The sequence below is a fragment of the Spironucleus salmonicida genome, chromosome 3 (assembly GCF_000497125.1).
Source record: "Spironucleus salmonicida strain ATCC 50377 chromosome 3, whole genome shotgun sequence".
In the NCBI taxonomy this organism is placed as follows: Eukaryota; Fornicata; order Diplomonadida; family Hexamitidae; genus Spironucleus; species Spironucleus salmonicida.
In genome coordinates, this window is record NC_090598.1 from 257201 (window position 1) to 277017 (window position 19817).

At 28.9% G+C, this 19817-nt stretch overlaps 12 protein-coding genes across 12 annotated transcripts; 7 read left to right on the forward strand and 5 right to left on the reverse strand. All coding sequences in view use genetic code 6, as the record gives it.

The window, feature by feature from the left end:
* Nucleotides 1-142: 142 nt before the first annotated feature.
* SS50377_22387 (uncharacterized protein) lies at nt 143-721 on the forward strand (the record flags this gene model as incomplete). Its single annotated transcript, XM_067906277.1, has 1 exon — nt 143-721. One exon carries the CDS (start codon nt 143-145, stop codon nt 719-721), a length of 579 nt encoding a protein of 192 aa, XP_067765545.1.
* Nucleotides 722-858: 137 nt separating this feature from the next.
* SS50377_22388 (putative vacuolar sorting-associated protein 13) lies at nt 859-9438 on the forward strand (the record flags this gene model as incomplete). The annotated part of the gene is made up of 1 exon (XM_067906278.1): nt 859-9438. The coding sequence occupies one exon, from the start codon at nt 859-861 to the stop codon at nt 9436-9438; it is 8580 nt and encodes a 2859-aa protein (XP_067765546.1).
* Nucleotides 9439-9469: 31 nt separating this feature from the next.
* SS50377_22389 (SF-assemblin) lies at nt 9470-10225 on the reverse strand (the record flags this gene model as incomplete). The annotated part of the gene is made up of 1 exon (XM_067906279.1): nt 9470-10225. One exon carries the CDS (start codon nt 10223-10225, stop codon nt 9470-9472), a length of 756 nt encoding a protein of 251 aa, XP_067765547.1.
* Nucleotides 10226-10325: 100 nt separating this feature from the next.
* On the forward strand, nt 10326-12215 carry SS50377_22390 (uncharacterized protein; the record flags this gene model as incomplete). The annotated part of the gene is made up of 1 exon (XM_067906280.1): nt 10326-12215. The coding sequence occupies one exon, from the start codon at nt 10326-10328 to the stop codon at nt 12213-12215; it is 1890 nt and encodes a 629-aa protein (XP_067765548.1).
* Nucleotides 12216-12260: 45 nt separating this feature from the next.
* Nucleotides 12261-15125, forward strand: SS50377_22391 (uncharacterized protein; the record flags this gene model as incomplete). The annotated part of the gene is made up of 1 exon (XM_067906281.1): nt 12261-15125. The coding sequence occupies one exon, from the start codon at nt 12261-12263 to the stop codon at nt 15123-15125; it is 2865 nt and encodes a 954-aa protein (XP_067765549.1).
* A 60-nt stretch (nt 15126-15185) lies between these two features.
* Nucleotides 15186-15782, forward strand: SS50377_22392 (uncharacterized protein; the record flags this gene model as incomplete). Its single annotated transcript, XM_067906282.1, has 1 exon — nt 15186-15782. The coding sequence occupies one exon, from the start codon at nt 15186-15188 to the stop codon at nt 15780-15782; it is 597 nt and encodes a 198-aa protein (XP_067765550.1).
* Nucleotides 15783-15836: 54 nt separating this feature from the next.
* On the forward strand, nt 15837-16553 carry SS50377_22393 (uncharacterized protein; the record flags this gene model as incomplete). Its single annotated transcript, XM_067906283.1, has 1 exon — nt 15837-16553. The coding sequence occupies one exon, from the start codon at nt 15837-15839 to the stop codon at nt 16551-16553; it is 717 nt and encodes a 238-aa protein (XP_067765551.1).
* A 9-nt stretch (nt 16554-16562) lies between these two features.
* Nucleotides 16563-16865, reverse strand: SS50377_22394 (uncharacterized protein; the record flags this gene model as incomplete). The annotated part of the gene is made up of 1 exon (XM_067906284.1): nt 16563-16865. The coding sequence occupies one exon, from the start codon at nt 16863-16865 to the stop codon at nt 16563-16565; it is 303 nt and encodes a 100-aa protein (XP_067765552.1).
* A 518-nt stretch (nt 16866-17383) lies between these two features.
* On the reverse strand, nt 17384-17887 carry SS50377_22395 (Transmembrane domain-containing protein; the record flags this gene model as incomplete). The annotated part of the gene is made up of 1 exon (XM_067906285.1): nt 17384-17887. One exon carries the CDS (start codon nt 17885-17887, stop codon nt 17384-17386), a length of 504 nt encoding a protein of 167 aa, XP_067765553.1.
* Nucleotides 17888-17943: 56 nt separating this feature from the next.
* Nucleotides 17944-18450, forward strand: SS50377_22396 (uncharacterized protein; the record flags this gene model as incomplete). The annotated part of the gene is made up of 1 exon (XM_067906286.1): nt 17944-18450. One exon carries the CDS (start codon nt 17944-17946, stop codon nt 18448-18450), a length of 507 nt encoding a protein of 168 aa, XP_067765554.1.
* Nucleotides 18451-18459: 9 nt separating this feature from the next.
* Nucleotides 18460-19338, reverse strand: SS50377_22397 (uncharacterized protein; the record flags this gene model as incomplete). Its single annotated transcript, XM_067906287.1, has 1 exon — nt 18460-19338. The coding sequence occupies one exon, from the start codon at nt 19336-19338 to the stop codon at nt 18460-18462; it is 879 nt and encodes a 292-aa protein (XP_067765555.1).
* Nucleotides 19339-19415: 77 nt separating this feature from the next.
* On the reverse strand, nt 19416-19796 carry SS50377_22398 (uncharacterized protein; the record flags this gene model as incomplete). Its single annotated transcript, XM_067906288.1, has 1 exon — nt 19416-19796. One exon carries the CDS (start codon nt 19794-19796, stop codon nt 19416-19418), a length of 381 nt encoding a protein of 126 aa, XP_067765556.1.
* Between the last annotated feature and the right edge of the window lie 21 nt (nt 19797-19817).

The window sequence follows — 19817 nt, forward strand, 5'->3', positions numbered from 1 at the left end:
CATTAAAATTCAATTTTATATATCAATATATTTTGTTCACTAAAATAATAAATTATATATTATTATAATATAAAATGCAGATCTTTACAATTTAAATTATTAAATATTAAAACAGAATTATTAAATTATAATTAATACAAAAATGTCTTCTATAAATTACTCAACATCGAAATCTGTTGGTAAATCAATAGTAACAAAATCCCAAATTACAAACAAACAATTCATAAAAGCAGCAAAGTAGCTTTAATAAAAATTTTCCATTTATGAAGATGCACATGCGGCAGCTCTTGGAGTATTACTTTAGCTAGATGAATCAAAACCATCTGATTACGATACTATTATTTATAATAAAGTATTTAATAGTATTTTGGAGATTTTAGCCTAGGAAACATCACTGTCATAGTTTACTCTTCTCGAGGCTGCAAATAAAATATTAAAATATTAAAAGTCCTAATACTAATAGTATTCTTATGCAGCGCTATCCTATATAAATAGATGTGGGTTTAAGTCTGTCTGGGAATCTAATGCAAATTGCTTTAAAGGCCCAAATTTCTAGTTACTGTTAGATGAAGGTGTGAGGATTGAAATTTGCGGAGTCTAAAAACTAGTATAAGCAGATATTGAGTCTATTGTTATCAAAGATAATCTTGGTCTCCCTAGAGAATGGGAAAATCGTAAGAATGATTATAAGACAGCTTAATTTATTAGTGATTTACTTTGATGTAGAATCGACTATTTTCAATATATCTTTATTTTTTTATGTTTTACTACAATACCTAATATTCAATATATATAATATTCAAAAATAATTAATATACATTATTATATTGAGTAATAACAATACCTCTCGATTTAAATATGCTTGAATCCTTAATAGTCAATAAGCTATAAGATTTAGCAACAAAATATTTGGATAATTTTGATAAAAATATGCTTAATATTTCAATTGGTAAAGGTGATGTTGAAATCAGAAACCTTTCTTTAAAGTCTGATGCACTTTCAGAAGTTTTGCCTGGATTGGGGGTAAAAGCAGGTTTTCTATCAAAATTAAATCTTAAATTTTCAATAACAAAACTTAAAACGGAACCTATCTAGGTATTTATCGAGGATTTATTAATTCTAGCCGTTTCAAAAGATGAGTTAGAGCTAGATACAAAAACTTTATAGGATTAGCTGCAACTAAAAATTAAAGAGAAGATTAAACATGTATTTTAAGCAGAGTTATTTGAAGAGGAAAAGATTGCTAATGGAGATAAAGCTGGGAAAAAATCTAAGTTTGTTTCAGGTTTAATAAATTCAGTATTGAATAATCTAAAAATTTAAATTAAAAATTTTCATATAAGATTTGAGAATTAAAAACGTTAACTTTGTGTAGGTTTAGCAGTTGAATCTATTAGTATCGATACTGTTCAAATCATAAAAGATGAAGGCACAATTAAAGAAATTCCAATTGTTTTAAAAGAAGATGTAACGATTTTAAGCAAACGATTACAACTCCAATCAATGTCTCTCTATATAGATAACTCATTTGAGTGTCTTTCTAATTGTAAGGAGAAGAACGAGGTTAAATAGTTTTTACTGAAAAACATAGCGACAAACAAGTAAATCCCATCCTTCTCATATGTCATCCACCCAATGTCTGTAAAACTAATTGTGAATTACGACAAAACTGAAAATAATTTCCAGTTCATGGGACCAAAATTTTCTGTTACCGCCTCAGTTTCAAACTGCAATTTCAACATTTCGTGTCTTTAACTGGCGAAAACTCTCCACTAGGCCAAAGAACTATCAAAAATCATTATCGTGGGCCATATCGAAAACCGCCCATCCCAGCCCATATTATCAGAGCCCTGGTGGTCCTACATGCTCTTAGACACCTACGAACATCCATTCGAGAATCGCCTAATGTACCCCCTCTACTGCTCTTTGTACGCACAGCACTACATCAATTTTAAGACCAAATTCGCGACTCAGAAGCAGCAGGACGCGTTCGACCGGGAGGGCTCTGTACTACTAGATTAGAAGCAGAAGGAGTTGATGATTTTGCTGCAGCAGCAATTCAGCGAATAGGAGCTCATATTTTGCAAGGGGCTGGTGCTGCGCCAACTCGTCGGCGAGAACTTCTAGAAACTCAAAAAGGCGGAATTCAAGTTCAGCGTCCGGGATGAAGAAATCGATTAGCAGATTATGTAGCAAAATGGAGTCCTCAAAAAGGATGAGTATCCTGTCGGTTTTAAGCTGCTTGATGTTTGCATGAAATTCAATGATATTTAAGTGGCACTGAACGATTCTCAGACTGATCAACAGCTTGTGCGGCTTGTCTTAACAAGTGTTTAGGTTGATTTAAAGAAATAATAGCCAGATGTGATTAAATGCGGGCTTCTGATCGGAAATTTCGAATTATTTGATTTATCGCATGGGGTGTAGCGCTATAACACGCTGATAAGGAAATTGCCACATAATCCACAAAATATTCTATAATCTATCAAAGATATTGATTATAAGGAGAGCAATAGCGATATTTTGTTCGCATTTTCATTTGTTATGCCAAATGTAGATAATTATTACTGTGGTACGTTGGAACTGGATAGTTAGCCGCTGTCAATAGTTTTAACATCAGAACTATTAGAAATGCTTGTGTTGTTATAGTAATAGTTTGCTGTTTTTTAAAATTAAGAGAAATAAGAAATTATGAATGAATAGACGTAATTAGAGGATAAATTTTCATAGATTTAAGATTATTCTGCAAATGCATTGAAACTATCAAAGTAAAATCACAAAAGAATTTAAATTTAGTTATCCTTAAATGGATCGATGATAATATTCCCTACGAAATAAGAATAATATATTGTTATTAATCTAGGAAGATTTTTGTTTTAAACTATAAAATAGTAAGACAAAAATAGTTTTTATGATGAATATGAATTGTTTATGAATAATACATCAATTTTTTCTTTATAAAATAATTTAGATTTCACAGAATTGGTATCATTTTTATATTAATTAAATTAAAATAGTGTTTCTAATAATGATTAGAGTAATGAAAAATTTGATCTTTTCAAGCCATTTAATTGTAAAATTAATTTTATTCGTTCTATTCTATCAAATTATGTATCTACTACTCGATTTTAAGTACATGCTGATTTATCTTAAATAAATTTAAATATAAACGATTATAATTGTTAAGTTATTTATAATATTTATTAAGAAATGTTTAACAAGAAAAAAGCTTAAAACTACAATAAAGATAATAAAGATGAAGACAATAGCTTAAAAATTGATTATTAAGATTAGAGTGAATAACAACTATCTGAAAAAATACTTAAAATTTAGGATTTTATTGTTTTAGATTTGCAAATATAAATATAACAATTAAAATTAGTGTTGGGAAACTTCTTAAAGTAGTAATTTAATCCAAATGCAGAAATAATATTAAATATCATGCAAGCTAATTTTTGTCATAAGGTTTATGATAAATAGGTTTCTTTATCGGTAAATGATATAATTGTAAATGATCTTATTACAAATGTTAAATTTTTTGAACTATAGAAAGGATTATACGTCGATTTAAAGTTAAAGGATAAAAATTATGACTTAGATAATAGATAATTACTTAATTTTGATGTTTAAGATTTAATGTTTAACTATTAGCCCTAGTTTATTTTAAAAATAATAGATTTGTTATTAGGATTTTCAAAATAAATATTTAGTGATAATTAAAAATCAGACTCATAAATTTAATTATCAGGAGAAAAATTAAAAACGGGTAAAAATATTGCTAATATTTCTAGAGTAAATGCACCATCATAAATTATTTATAATTCCAAGATTAATATTAGTCTTAATAGTGTGATATTAAATTTATATACATATGATAAATAGCTTCTTTTAAATTCTAATATAAATAAATTATAGATATCATTATCTTAGAAATAATCATTGAATGTTATTTTATTTAAAATCTAGTCGTCTGATCTAAATTATTCTGAAAACAAGGTAAATATATGCTCGTCATTAGACAATTAAGATTTATTTGATTTACAGTTAGTTATTAGCAAAGAGTAGATACGATATGACTTTGATGTGGAAGGCAAAATTAGTGGTGTTACTTTTTATATTTTAAAATTATCATTATTGGATATTGTTTAAAAAGTTTAATATCATATTAAATAGGTATATATATTATTATCTAACTAATAGAAGTAAAAGTCAAAACAAATAAAAAAATAATAAGATTTACCTCTTATTTATATAGCTTGTCAATTAAATGAAATCAACGTTATTATACCAGAATCAATTAAATAAATGGATAATTTTGTTAAAGTAAGTATATAAAATACTATTATTAGAACCTAACCTGTAATAAATTTCTAATAGAATTTCTCGACAATTTTAAATTCTATAATAATTAGTACTAAAGAAGATCTTATAATTAATCTACAAATGTTATAACTTATAGCAATTATTGATATGAACACATAAAATAAAAAATTTTAAATTAAAACATAATCAGATATTATTCTTAATATAAAGGACAACTATTTAATTAATCTTACTTCTGTAATGAACTAGAATTTATTATTTACTAATACAACAATTGTAGAAGATAAGTAAGTTCAATAACTTTAGACGTAATTTGATTCTTTTGTTTATGATAATTATTCTTAGATAAAGTTGCGTACAGATAATTTAGATTTTGAGACATTATTAGAACCATATAGTTAATTCAAGACATAAAAGAAATAAATTAACATTAGGAATATATTATCTACTATTAAGTAAGTCTCCAAATAAGAATAAACAAATATCACTAACATATCAAGTTTTGAGTTCTCAATTGACATTTAATCTATTTAAGGCTCGATTAAAATTGATTAATATTATTATAAAATATTTTTAAATTCTTTTAACTTGACTTCCATTATTGATACAAAGAAAACTATCTATATACAAACAGATAAAATCAAATTACATTTTTAACAATCTGAAGATTAGGATTAAAAACCAGTTTTTTCTTCTAGGGGGCTATATTTTACTTTAATTTCGGATAAAAATAATATTTAGCTTATTCTAGATATACGTTAGTAATTATTTTTAACAATTAATCCGCAATAAATTTATAATATTGGTAAATTTTTATTAAAGTAAAAATAGGCGGAAGACTATAAAGATAAAAAGATGAAATAACTCCAAGCATAGTAGAAGAATTATTATTAGGACATGTAAGCGTAATTTTAAATAATCACTGTAGACATATCAAAGATTAATAATTTGGGTATAATCTAGAATAAAACTTTACATTCCAATAAGAAAATAGAATTTAAGATTAATTTATTAAATACCACTCTCTCTGTAATAGTATCATCAACATTTTAATTTTATCTTAAGCTAAATTCTTCTATTAATTTACAAATTTTAAGCAGACTTAGATAAAGATTTAGTAAGTCTTTAGATATTAAGAAATATGTCAAGGATTTAACAATGATTACGGATGTTTGCTTAATGAATATATCAATAAGTGCACTAACAGGAACAAAAGTAAATGAAATTATAGATATATTAGACATGGAGATTGCAACACAAATAAAATTACAAGATCAATTCATATATTAAGACTAGGCAATTGATAGTAATATATTTGTTAAAATCAAAACTAAGTCATAATAAATACTTTTTAATTTAGGAATAGGTAGTATATTGTAAATTATTGAATAATATAATTTAAATAATGATATTTTTAAGGTTCAACTTAAATATTTAACTTAGCTTTAAGATAGTATCCTCAATAAAACATTTTATGAGTCCTTTTAATCTATATAATAACACAAAAACTTTTAGAAAACTATTATACCTTCGCAGTCTAATTAAGGTTAACCTGCTATTATAGGACACTTACCATATTGTACATTTTGTAGTTTATAGGACTTATAGATTGAAGTATAATGTGTGAAGATATAGATTGTTTTCTTTGATAGACAAGTCACTCCACAACCACTTTTTGTGTTAAAATTAACAGAAAGTTAAGTTAGTTTAATAAAATTTTTGAATAGGTATTAAAATATAGACAACAATAATATTTAATTATATTTATTTCCAATTTTACAATCTTATAACTAAAATAATTTTTATTTCGACAAAATTATTGATATTAATAAATTAGAAATTTCTATAAATTAAATATCTGAGAAAAAAGAACAATGTATTGTTGTAGATGAATTATAAGTTAATCTTAATCCTTCTATTACTTCAAACGTCTAATAAGTTTATTAATTTACCCAATAAATTAATAGTTTAATAAAGAATTTAGAGAATACTGATGATACTGTTTTATAACTTGTTCATGATAGAATTTTATTAGTGAATTCTACGAATTACATAGTTTAAGTTTAATAGTTTGGCACTACTGCATTAATACATGAATTACTACCGTATTCATAAAATTCAATAGATAAATTTAATAATGAATTTACGCTGTTAATTATTGAAAATAATACAATATTAAAAAGTATTGATATTTAAATCAATTAAGTGGAATTGTTTTCTAGTTTACTTGATGACTTGTTCTTTTAAATTATTAACGAAAATGGTCAATTAATTTATATATTTAGATACTAGAAAGCTATTTATAATTTATCTCATTTAAAAATCTCTATTTAAAATTAGAATTAATTTGAATTATAGTAGTATATTAACTCTTTTAATGATACACTGATTTTTATATTTGAGGAGTAAAGGTAGATTGTTAAAAATTTAGAAAATATTTAGGAAATTTAGATTTCTCCTAATAAATTTACTCTCGTAAAATAAAATAAAATATCATCTAACCATAATGAGCTCATAAATTATTATTTACACCCAACATTTATAGTTTAAAATTTATGTTAAAATATACTAAATATTGATGCTTAAAATATTTTACCCATGAATTATTATTACATATATACCACAATTAAACAGGACGTCAAAGTTTAAAAGCTTAGCTATTAAGGCTATTTTTAGTAATATTGTGATATTGTTAGTGTTTTTATGTTATAATCTAATTTAGATTATAAAAATTAAATAGTTTTAAATAATTAACAAAGTCAATCAATATTACTTAATATTTCTTAAGATAAGTCATTTACACATTATTAGTCTGTGTTTAAAATTTATCCATAATTTATGATTTAAAATCTTTTTTATCTAACTAATTATTAAGTGTATATAGTTATTAGTGAAAAAGTGATTGATTTAACAGGGTTATAGTTTGTAGAGCTTTTAGGTGTAAACACAATACATGATGCCCGTCTTATAGTATAATAAGGTAAAGATAAGAAGCAATGGAACAATATACACATTCAAAAGATCAAATCAAAGTAAAAATTTAGTGAAGACTAACTAACAGTTACTTTTTTGAAATCTTCATCTATCACATTAACTTCTACAATATTAACAATTTAGCCAGAAATTCTTATTAGAAACTAATCAAATTATTTCTTTAATTATTATTTTTGTAGCAATGATAATAAGAATGATATTTATCCAGTTCTTAATTCTATTGATAAAATAACACCAATTTTTGTTAACTAGTAATATATTTATCTTTAATATGAAGAAAATAGTTAGTATTCATCTATAATTGATTTAAGTTAAAAATGTTCTTTATGCTTATTTATTCCAGGTCTTAATTAATTTATATCTATTTAAACTTTTCATCAGAGCGGGATTCTTATTATTGATATCTTCAACAAAACAGATGAATCAGATGCAATAAAAATTATCAATCTTACATCATAGTAAATTTAAGTATAATAACAATTAGACTTTACTATTTCATCAAAAAATAAGCAAAAAATGTGTAGTGAATCTATGAGCAAGGATTATTTATAAAAAATAATGATTGAATAAAACTCCGAGAGTTATTATTAATTATATGATGTATAACTGGTCCCCGTAATTTAGATCTTTATTAACGATAAAGATTACGTTAATGTATCATTAACAAAAATAGGTAAGCGGAAGCCAATTAAAATAAATAATATTACTATTTTTATAAGTTTAGATTGCCATATTAACACGAAAATAATTAAGATTAGTTTTAGACCAATTTTAGATGATACGGTTCTATAGAAAGTTTGGCTTAAATTAGACGACAAAAATATATATACAAAAAGAGTATTGACATTCAATTCATGTACTATTTCAGTTTATATCCCACATATAGAATTTTAAAATAATGTAAACTAGTCTGTTTAAAATGAATAGTTAAGAATATTTATTTCTAACACAAAATTAGCATAGTTTATTTATAATGAACAAACGATAGTTTCTGTATCAATATCACACATTAGTATTTAAAATTTTATCAGCAATAGTTATTTTGAATTTATTTTAACGTTTGCTTTATCTTAGAATCCATCATTTATGTTAACATGTACTTATTAGAATAATACTAGACATTTTATCAATACCGTTATTTAAATTTAACCAATTATATTAAACGTTGAATAGACACTTTATGATTTTGTGTTTACAATTAAAAATATTATTTTTGTCCAAAATGCTATACCAAATTTTGCACAAACTAACACAGATCTATTAGATTAAAAGCTATTTATCGTTGATAATATTATAGGTAAACCGTTTTTGCTTAAATAAAAAAAGCTAGATTTCTCTTAAGTGTATTTTGGGAATTTTTAAATTAATTAAATAGAACTTACAGTTTCTTTTTCTTTAGAAAAAATTGTATTATCGTAAACTAGAACTATTAACTCATTACTATCTACTGTAATAGATCCTTTTATGCATCTTTCAGACATAAGAATTTTACTACCATCGTTTACTATTAGTAATAAATTTATTTCATTAAGAGAAACTATTACTGAATTTTAAAAATTCTATTTTCCATAACTTATTTCAAACGTTTCATCTCTTATTTCTGGTACAGAGCTTCCTGCATCTATTTAACGAGCATTTGAACCGTTTGATAATTGTATTGATGATATTCATACAGACGCTAAAAATCTTAAATTTCTACCTCGCAAACTATAAATATCGCTCACTAATTCTATTTTCGCATTTCCAGCCTCTGTTGCCAGAATCCTTGAGATTTTAACTTTTGATGGATCATTTAAAGCTAGACAACTTAAATTACGAAGAATGAGTGAAAAACACCCTAAACTAGCCGTTAAAAATGCATTTTTATCCCTTAAAGATGGATTTATAGATGGTATATATGGAGTTGTAAAACAGCCTTAAAAAGGATTATCGCGACAAGGAAAATCAGGCTTAGCAAAAGGGATCGGAAAAGGTATTATTGGTATTTTATTAAAGCCTGCTTCTGGTATCACAAGTATGATTGCTTGTCTAGGTATGAGTTGTGGTAATTAATAAATAAAAGAATTAGTACACAGAAAATAGTGGCGATAAGGTATAGATGAAGAAGAGAGCTTTATGTGATATTATTTATTTTATTAGCGTTCATAAATTTTCACTCGTAAAATTCTCCCAACTAGTTCATACTGTTCTGCAAAGTTTCCATAGCAATAGATATTGTCTTATTTAAATTATTACTTGAAACCTTTCGAGTCGAAATTTCATCTTCAAGTTACTTTTTGAGCTTTCCTGACCACCGCTCAAAGTCTTATAAGTCATCTTTGTTTCCATTTTCATAACTTTTCTCAATATTTTAGCCATACACAACCATATTAACTAAAGATTATTCAACTGAGTTTTGCCAAAATAAGATTTTTTAATTAAAAGAGCGATGCTATGTTTCTTAGATATCACGAAGATCAGATACTCGTTGAATTCTCTCAGCACGTTTAGTATCTAGATTCGTTTTAATCATTGCTGTAGATTTTGTGTTCGATGATTTCCATTCTAAAAGTGTATTATTTAAAAGAATTTTCTGATTTTATAGTTCAGATATTAATTCGTTGTTTTATTCATTCAGAGATGTGAAAAATATATGATTTTATACTTTTACATCTTCAATTTATTCTAAAAATTGAACTTCAATATCTTTAGCCTGTTATTAAATTCTAGCTTTGACATCTAGGAAGTTTTAATCACGTTATCTAGATTCAATTTATAATACTCTGTCTAAGTGCTGCAATGTACTTTAAATAAGCTTAATCAGACTAGCATTATGTAAGTTAAATTTTTTAACTTATTAATAAAGACTTTCATTAAAAGATAATAAATCATCATTAAGTACATCAAGGTGGGTAGAAAAATGCGTCATTTTTATAAAGAAGATAGAAGATATATTATGTTAATATTAATAAAAACTGATTCTGATAACTAAAAATTAGTATAATAATATAAATCAAGCTATATATAAAATGGATAAGTCTTTAAGAACGAGTTAACTCGGCCAAGCAAGTAAACCTGTTTAACCATTACCAAATAGCTAAATTAGCAATTCATAGATATAGCTGTTTGAATAATTTTAGCATGAAAAGATAACTAAAACTAGGTTAGAAAAATAGTTACGAAGCTCTAAACTTTAGATTCCAGTGTCCATTAATTCAGATATTTAAAATAGAATGGTTAACTTATGGGATGCACTGGAAGTATCTGTAAAAGAGAGGCATTATGCATATACAGTTCTAAGAGAATCGTAAGAATAAGCACTTAATTATATTAATAAGATGCGTTAAATCTTATTTCATAGACGAAGGTTTGAGGAATTAACATCACGAAGAGAATAAATCGCAGAGTAGTTGCGGGTTATGCTTTAATAAGGTAAAGGTTCAAAAAAAGATCTTTTAACTAATGCAATTTAAGTTAGAATGATGACACTAGAATTATTTACTATATTTAATTCAGCTAGAAAGTATGTGAAAAAACCCATTGATCTACCTTCTTTAAATGTACTTAATTATTCTTTTCCCAAACGTTTACTAGGAGAGTCTGTATTTTCTCGTGAAAATTTGATAGTCGCTATGTGTGTTGTAAGATTTTTTGGAAAATCTTCTTATAACAGTGTTAAATCATAAGTTAACTAGATATTTGATCAACTTATCATTGATGGGTCTAATGAAAATGAGGTTTCTTTTAGTTTTATGATAGGGCAATAATTACTGAACAGTTCTATACCTTTATAATTTCATTAATTTTTGGTTTAAACGTTTTAAGATCTATATGATGTTAATTTAGATTAATATTTGCCAAGAAATTTAATTAAATTAGATTTAGTCAAGAATATTATGAAGTAAGAAAACCAAGCTTATAGCGAATATATTAAAAAAGTTACTACAATTTAAAATTAGGATTTAGATATTTGTGTTGTGCCTATTAAGGATGATATATTATTCGATCCAAATATTAGTTATATAGATGGTTGGAGTATTGAGGAAATAAATAAAATTAATTTAACGTTTAAACATACTCTATCTAAAAAATTTTCTCCATAAAGATTACTTCAGGATATGAGAAATAGTAAACTTAATATAACAAAAACATAAGTTTAAAATGTAAATAAATAAAAAATATAAGCTACATTATAGTTACAAGAAGATTTATTACCTTTTGAAGAAATTGAGCCTGAAATTATGTAGTAACCATAGATATTCACGTGTCAAATGGCTAAGCCTGCTAAGATCGAAGCTGCCTTCACTGAGGAAGCATTTGACGAAGAACCAGCAATGCCTGCTAAGATCGAAGCTGCCTTCACTGAGGAAGCATTTGACGAAGAACCAGCAATGCCTGCTAAGATCGAAGCTGCCTTCGATGAGGAAGCATTTGACGAAGAACCAGCAATGCCTGCTAAGATCGAAGCTGCCTTCACTGAGGAAGCATTTGACGAAGAACCAGCAATGCCTGCTAAGATCGAAGCTGCCTTCACTGAGGAAGCATTTGACGAAGAACCAGCAATGCCTGCTAAGATCGAAGCTGCCTTCGATGAGGAAGCATTTGACGAAGAACCAGCAATGCCTGCTAAGATCGAAGCTGCCTTCGATGAGGAAGCATTTGACGAAGAACCAGCAATGCCTGCTAAGATCGAAGCTGCCTTCACTGAGGAAGCATTTGACGAAGAACCAGCAATGCCTGCTAAGATCGAAGCTGCCTTCGATGAGGAAGCATTTGACGAAGAACCAGCAATGCCTGTTACGGTTGACGCTGCTTTAGAAGAAATTATAGTATAATCACATACTGACAATCGATTAGGATTAAATAACGTTAGTTATCATTTTGATCAGGAATTTGAGGCGAATGGATTTGAAGACTGAATGATTTTTGAAATACTGCATATTTTATTTTTTATATTATATTGTATGTAATATTCAGAAGATCTCCATTTCATACAAATGTAACCGCAAAAACCACTCATTGAGTAAACAGCCAGAACGACACCTCTTTAACCTCTTTCAAATAATATTACAATTTAAAGGACTAATTATAATCTTTGGACTGCTTCATAGTAGCAGAAAAATGTCGATCTCACAATTCGCAAGTCATTAAGGAAAGCCCAGAAGTCTCAAAATTATTCTCCAACTAGGCCGTCTAATAATGTCCTTATGTAACGCTTAATTAACCTTTGGGATGCTCTATAATGTCCCTAATAAGAGCGTGATTACGCATATTCAGAAATTCTCAAAGAGCCAGCTTTGGCCAACGATTATGCCCGCACAATGCGTTAAATACTCTTCCATCGAAGACGGTTTTAGGAGTTAGAGACAGAGCGGACGTAGTTGGCTGAAAATGTGCGAACAACCCTCCAAGCTGGGCGTGGCTCAAAGCGAGCGCTTTTAGCTGATCTAATAAAGTTACGTGTTATGACCCTCGAACTATTCAGCCTCATGAATTCTGCTCGACGGTTTTCAGCTCGTCCGATTGACCTCCCTACACTAGAAGTACTCGAGTTTAGCTAGATAAAACGAATTTTTAGTGAAGGAATTCTATCCAGGGAAAACTTGAGTGTTGCATTTTGTGTGATGAGGTTTATCGACGGGAACTATGACGAGGTGTCCGCTTAGGTCAATGATGTTTTCGACTAGTTGATTGTTCAGGGGACTAACGATGAGGAGATTTAGGTAGCTTTTTTACTCGGTAGTCCAATTCTTGAGAGCCAGATACCATCCCAATTTTAAAAATTTTTGGTAAGAAAATTCGATGAAATTTTCGAAGTCAAACTAGAAAAATACGAACCTAAAGATTATGTTAAACCTAGTTAAGTACTTGAAATGATTAAAGGGGAAACAAAAGGATATAACTAGTATATTAGATTAATTTAGTAGTTGTAGGCAAAAGAAATGGAAATATGCACAGTTCCAATTCATCATAGTGAAAAGAGTTACGATGCATACTCTGTATCTGTTGAATATTTGAAAGATATACCTGCTGAAGAAGTAAAACAAGTAAGGAAAAATTTTACAAAACAATTATAGAGCAAATTTAATGAGAAAAGTTAAAGCCAAATTGACGATAGGATTTTATAATTAAGCTAAAATAGTAAAATGTAATAATAACAAGTGTATAGGCCGGTACTTAAGGTTAGGAATGATAATGTGATTAAAAAATAAGAATATGAGTAAAAGAGAGAATCTGAAATTTTGATAAAAGAGGAAATCCAAGCCGATGTTCCCATGACTCTAGAAGCACCACCGCATGACGAGTTTGATGAATTCCCAGCGGATGTGCCTACCACGTTAGAGCTGAAGCCGTAGGAGGAGGATGATTTCGAAGACACTCCCTAGCATGTTCCTGCGACGCTAGAGGAGCCGATGCATGACGATCAGTTTGATGATGCTCCAGCAGTCGATAGCCGCTAATTCGTTTAGAATATGCCTTCTCCATTTGAATATAACAATGACGATATTATTGCATATGCAGTAGATACGGGTAACTCTAATTCTGTTGCTAACTTAATTACTGAGGCGCCAGCAGATGAATATGATTTCGAGGAAACCCCAGCCGATGTTCCCATGACTCTAGAAGCACCACCGCATGACGAGTTTGATGAATTCCCAGCGGATGTGCCTACCACGTTAGAGCTGAAGCCGTAGGAGGAGGATGATTTCGAAGACACTCCCTAGCATGTTCCTGCGACGCTAGAGGAGCCGATGCATGACGATGAGTTTGATGATGCTCCAGCAGTCGATAGCCGCTAATTCGTTTAGAATATGCCTTCTCCATTTGAATATAACAATGACGATATTATTGCATATGCAGTAGATACGGGTAACTCTAATTCTGTTGCTAACTTAATTACTGAGGCGCCAGCAGATGAATATGATTTCGAGGAAACCCCAGCCGATGTTCCCATGACTCTAGAAGCACCACCGCATGACGAGTTTGATGAATTCCCAGCGGATGTGCCTACCACGTTAGAGCTGAAGCCGTAGGAGGAGGATGATTTCGAAGACACTCCCTAGCATGTTCCTGCGACGCTAGAGGAGCCGATGCATGACGATGAGTTTGATGATGCTCCAGCAGTCGATAGCCGCTAATTCGTTTAGAATATGCCTTCTCCATTTGAATATAACAATGACGATATTATTGCATATGCAGTAGATACGGGTAACTCTAATTCTGTTGCTAACTTAATTACTGAGGCGCCAGCAGATGAATATGATTTCGAGGAAACCCCAGCCGATGTTCCCATGACTCTAGAAGCACCACCGCATGACGAGTTTGATGAATTCCCAGCGGATGTGCCTACCACGTTAGAGCTGAAGCCGTAGGAGGAGGATGATTTCGAAGACACTCCCTAGCATGTTCCTGCGACGCTAGAGGAGCCGATGCATGACGATGAGTTTGATGATGCTCCAGCAGTCGATAGCCGCTAATTCGTTTAGAATATGCCTTCTCCATTTGAATATAACAATGACGATATTATTGCATATGCAGTAGATACGGGTAACTCTAATTCTGTTGCTAACTTAATTACTGAGGCGCCAGCAGATGAATATGATTTCGAGGAAACCCCAGCCGATGTTCCCATGACTCTAGAAGCACCACCGCATGACGAGTTTGATGAATTCCCAGCGGATGTGCCTACCACGTTAGAGCTGAAGCCGTAGGAGGAGGATGATTTCGAAGACACTCCCTAGCATGTTCCTGCGACGCTAGAGGAGACGATGTAAGAAATATATACATCACCATTTACTTTCATTATAAATGAAACTGAATTTATATGACATTTGAACATTATATTTAATATTCTTATTATATCTTGTTTTTATTTATTTATTTATATAATGAAAGATCTATCCCAATCTTTAGATTTTTATAGGCGAGGAGGAATAAAACAGGATAATTATAACCACAACGATATTGCCAAACGATTTTAAAAAACTGTATATGATCGATCCTTTACATATACAAATAAAAAGGCACTTTCCCCAGTAAAACTAAAAGGTGCTAATTTCTTTACACATATAAAAAATGGCGTGGTCGTCAATGATCTAGTTTAAGATAAAGTTGACTCCATTAATTCCGAAAAAGATGTTGCTATGCTTACCTGCGATTCACAAGAGCTATTCTTTAAACTAAAACGTGAATAGTACGCATTTGTTGCAACAAGGCAGCCGAAGGATTATATTAGTAGTGAATTTATGATAAGTTATGCAAAAAGTTCCCGTACTAAGCTTAACCCTGTTGAATTGAGCATCCACCAAATACGCGAGCATAAATAAAAATGGGCGAAAAGCTAAACTATAGGCAGTATAAAACTTCCAATTTTTACTGATAGAATAAGGTCTGCTAGCTTTTTTCTAGATACTAAATTGGGTGCTTCAAATTATAAGCAGGTTGGTAAAAATGCATTTTTTGAAACAAAATATCATATATAATGATATTTTATATTAACACAAATTATTACAATATTATTTTCCACTTCTTTTTGTAGTATGGCTGACGATTTTGAATTTGATGCAGTGGAGATCAACAACATAGAGAATGCTCAATCGACTTAGGTAGAATCTATACCTCGCTAAGGGCCCTATACAATTTAACTAAAAGATATGTCATTTAATGAGGCAGATCTTAAATTGCTTATTAAGAGCCTTAATTTACCTGAACTAGATATTCGTACTAAAGTGTACGAACCTAAGACTGGAGGAATATTTTATACGTATTATATCGAAGTTACGGAATATGAATAAGCGGTTTCTCTTGTTTCTACTAATAACTTAAAATATAAAGACTGCCTACTAAACACTCGTTATTTACCACCTAGAACTGACTAAAAGCCTAGATATGAAAGAAAAGAATTTTCTTTCAATAGAGCTGAAATGGGTTAGCAGTCATAAGTTGTATAGTAATAGGAGTAATAATCCTTCAATTAGTTTAATAGAGCTGATATGGGTACTAACTAACCTTTATAACAATAAAGTTTGAACGGATTTAGCAGGGGTAGTATGGGTACATTGAAGGTTTAATAATAATAATAATAATAATAATAATAATAGAACGTGTAAAAGTTTGATAGAAGTCAAATGGGAATCTAATAAAAGCCTTAATAAAATAATTTCAGCAGAAATTAAATGGGTTAATCATAGAAAAAAAATGCATTTGAAGATCTCAAAAGAAGCAACGAATAAACTGTAACTTTGAACTTTAAGTGAATTCAATAATCATTTCATAATTTACTTCTTTTTATTTCTTAAATATTCGTAGGATTTCAGCTCTTAGAGTTGAAAATCCCGCATTTAAGATAACTATTACGCGAACTAGGCGTTATCTTTACGTAGTTGTTGCTATACAAGTTTAAATTCTAATTGTGACCTATTTGAGTTGAGTTGGGATAGCTGATTATGCTCACGTATGAAGACCTCACTGATCTTACGATCAAGTTCTTATGTTTATCGTTTGTGAATCAATTAAATATGTGTGTCTAGATCTTAAAGAGATTCAAACTTTGTGCGGATTTTATTCATTTGGAGATTTAGTATGTCTTATATTAATAAAATTATATATAAATATTTTATCTACTTCTACAATAAATTCATTCTATAATCAGCTAATAATCTAAGCTCTGTAATATAATATTGATTGTATTTCTAACATCTTTATAATAAAATAATAAAGATTATTTTACTAATGTAAAAAGATCATAAGGTTCATCGTATATAATAATTTAGGATAAATAAACACATGAAAATAGGGATAGTATGTGTTACTCTAATGATAATTCATGTTTAAATAAGCATGTAAATTTTTAACATAATTTTGTAGAATATTAAACCAATACGTTATCATTATGAAAAATATTATTAATACAATTATAGAAATTTCTATATTCTATAGGTTATGATAGAGTTAAGGTTTATTTCAATAAATGATCTGAATGAGTTTATTGATACGTCATTAATAGATCATCTACTATTTTTGTCATTTAATCAAGGATTACTAAAAATAGATTTAATATATACTAATAGAAAGTCTGTTGTAAAAATCACTTTACATTTTTCTACTTTTTTAACGTTTACTTAATTATATAATCATTTATAATTTCCTCTTTTGATCTATTAATCGTGATTTCCTCTGCATGACAGTAATATTTTATTTTTAAGAAAATAATAAAGACCAATGGTAAGATTAAACTATAGACTAAACTAAAAATGACTAGATATAATTCATATCTATGGAATTGTTTCTCAATAATTATAATAACTATTACTATAAGTTCATTAACTATTTATATAATAAGTGTAATAAACTTTATTATATCAAGGACTGTAGCTATCAATCCAGATTTATCTCTATTCCATTTTGATATAACTGTAAAGATGCGTAAAACTATTTTAACTAAAAGAACAATCATTAAATTTAATATTTTAACTTGGTTATGAAAAAAATATCCTAATGCAATAGCAGTAAAATAAAATGATTCAATAATGACCATAACTATATTATGAATAGCCATCTTAAATAAATATTTTGGTTAGGATGGCCTCATCTTCACAAATCCAATACCAATAACAATTATATAGTATATTAAATATTATTTATAAAATGAGCTAAAAAAATATAATTTTATAATCTCACCTCAGATCTCCCACAAGATTATTGTAGATACGGAATTAAGCGACTAGATAAAGTATTTCACCACTTTATCATATGTCTCCCCCTATCCGATATGAAAAACCAAAAACTGTTAACTATCCCATTCGAACTACCTCGCCTGATAAACTTGATTTAATGTATGACTGTATGTCTAAAGTGTAAAAACAAGTCCCAGGAGCAACTGCACCTAAAAAATTAAGATATATTCCAAAGCCTAAAAAGCCAGAAATAACATTTGAGCATAGACTTGCTTATATTAAAAGCCTTGGTAGTACAAAGAAAGTCCCTAAGACAGAAGAATTGGCAGCAAATTATTTCAAAATTATGGAAATTGAAAAAGTTGTTCTGGAGAAGCAGTAAGAAGTAACATAGATATTCAACGAGCTTATCAAGTAGTGGTAAGACCTAAATAACAAGGATTGGCCGTAAAAACAGGACCTACATTAATTTTAGTGATTATTTATTTCACTTTATATTTGATTTCTGCTTAGCAGCCCATTTTTTCATTATTACTGCTCTATCTCCGCGAATCCAGCTCATTTCATCAAATTTTTGCGATATATTGAATTGACAAAGCAAGTAATCTGCCTATTGCGTGCTAATGACGTCTAGATTCTTATATCTCCACTGACAAAACCCATTAGAAACTGACGGCAATTTCAGTGGGTTCCTGTCGATCTGAAGCCACATTTTCGAAATACTGTCGAAAACCCAAGCATCATTGATTATTTACTAATTAATATTGATACCATCAGCCAGAAAGAGGATTCTAGGAGTCAAATTTATCAAAAGTGCACTAGTTCTAGGTGACGGACATCCAACAGAATTGATGTATATTCTTGTCAATTATTTGTTTTCCAATATAAATAAATCTGAAGTAAGCTAACTTTGGAGCATTCCACTAAAAATATAGCACTTACCAGTTTAGGAGAATGAAAATTCTGACCAAATATACTTATTTGTGTTGATTATTTCAAAGGTAGCAGTGATAGGATCAAATGTTAAAATAAATGACATCGATTCTGATGTTGCAAAAATGTAATAGTGGTCGGATTTTACGACTTGCTGGATTTCGTACATCGATGTGACTTGAGTTTTTATAATTTGCTACTTCTCCATGTCAAAAACTGATATATTTCCCTTATTATTAGTTGAAAATGCATAGGCTCCAGCTACAAATTAAAATCCGTTAGGTGGGGTAACAGATAGTTTTGCATCTTAAAGTGGGGCTGGGAAACGAAAATCAGGGATCCTAAAGTGTATTCTTTATTGATCATGATGATTCAAATAAGCAATCGCCTCTTATGTTGGGAACATTGTTGATCCTGGAGTTAATGGATACATTTGTCGTGAAATTTTATATTACTTTCAAATTTATATAATAATACTTATAAAAGTTTATAAAAACTAAATAAAATAATTCACGAGTCTTTTTCGTTTTTCCATAGATTATAGTTTGCTACAAACATATTATCAGTATTATTATCATTAAATTATCTTTAATAGTTTTCCTTGACTTTATTTTGCTTTAATTTATTCAATCTTCGTATTTTATCAAGCCTCGCCTTTTATAGTGATAACGCTTCGTTCTTTTCTAATAAGGCCAATTGGTCTGTTAGATAGGGATCTGTTTTCATTTTTTATCTCCAGACATTTTTTCTCCTTAATTCTGCTTACCATAAAATTTATTCTTACTCCTTCCGTTATTAGACATAAGTATTCAATGGCGACTTTACTGGCGCCGTTGAAGGACGCTTTTTAGTAGGGGTTTTGATTGAAATTATAGATTCTAAAGTCTTCATTTAAATTTTACTTAAGTTTTT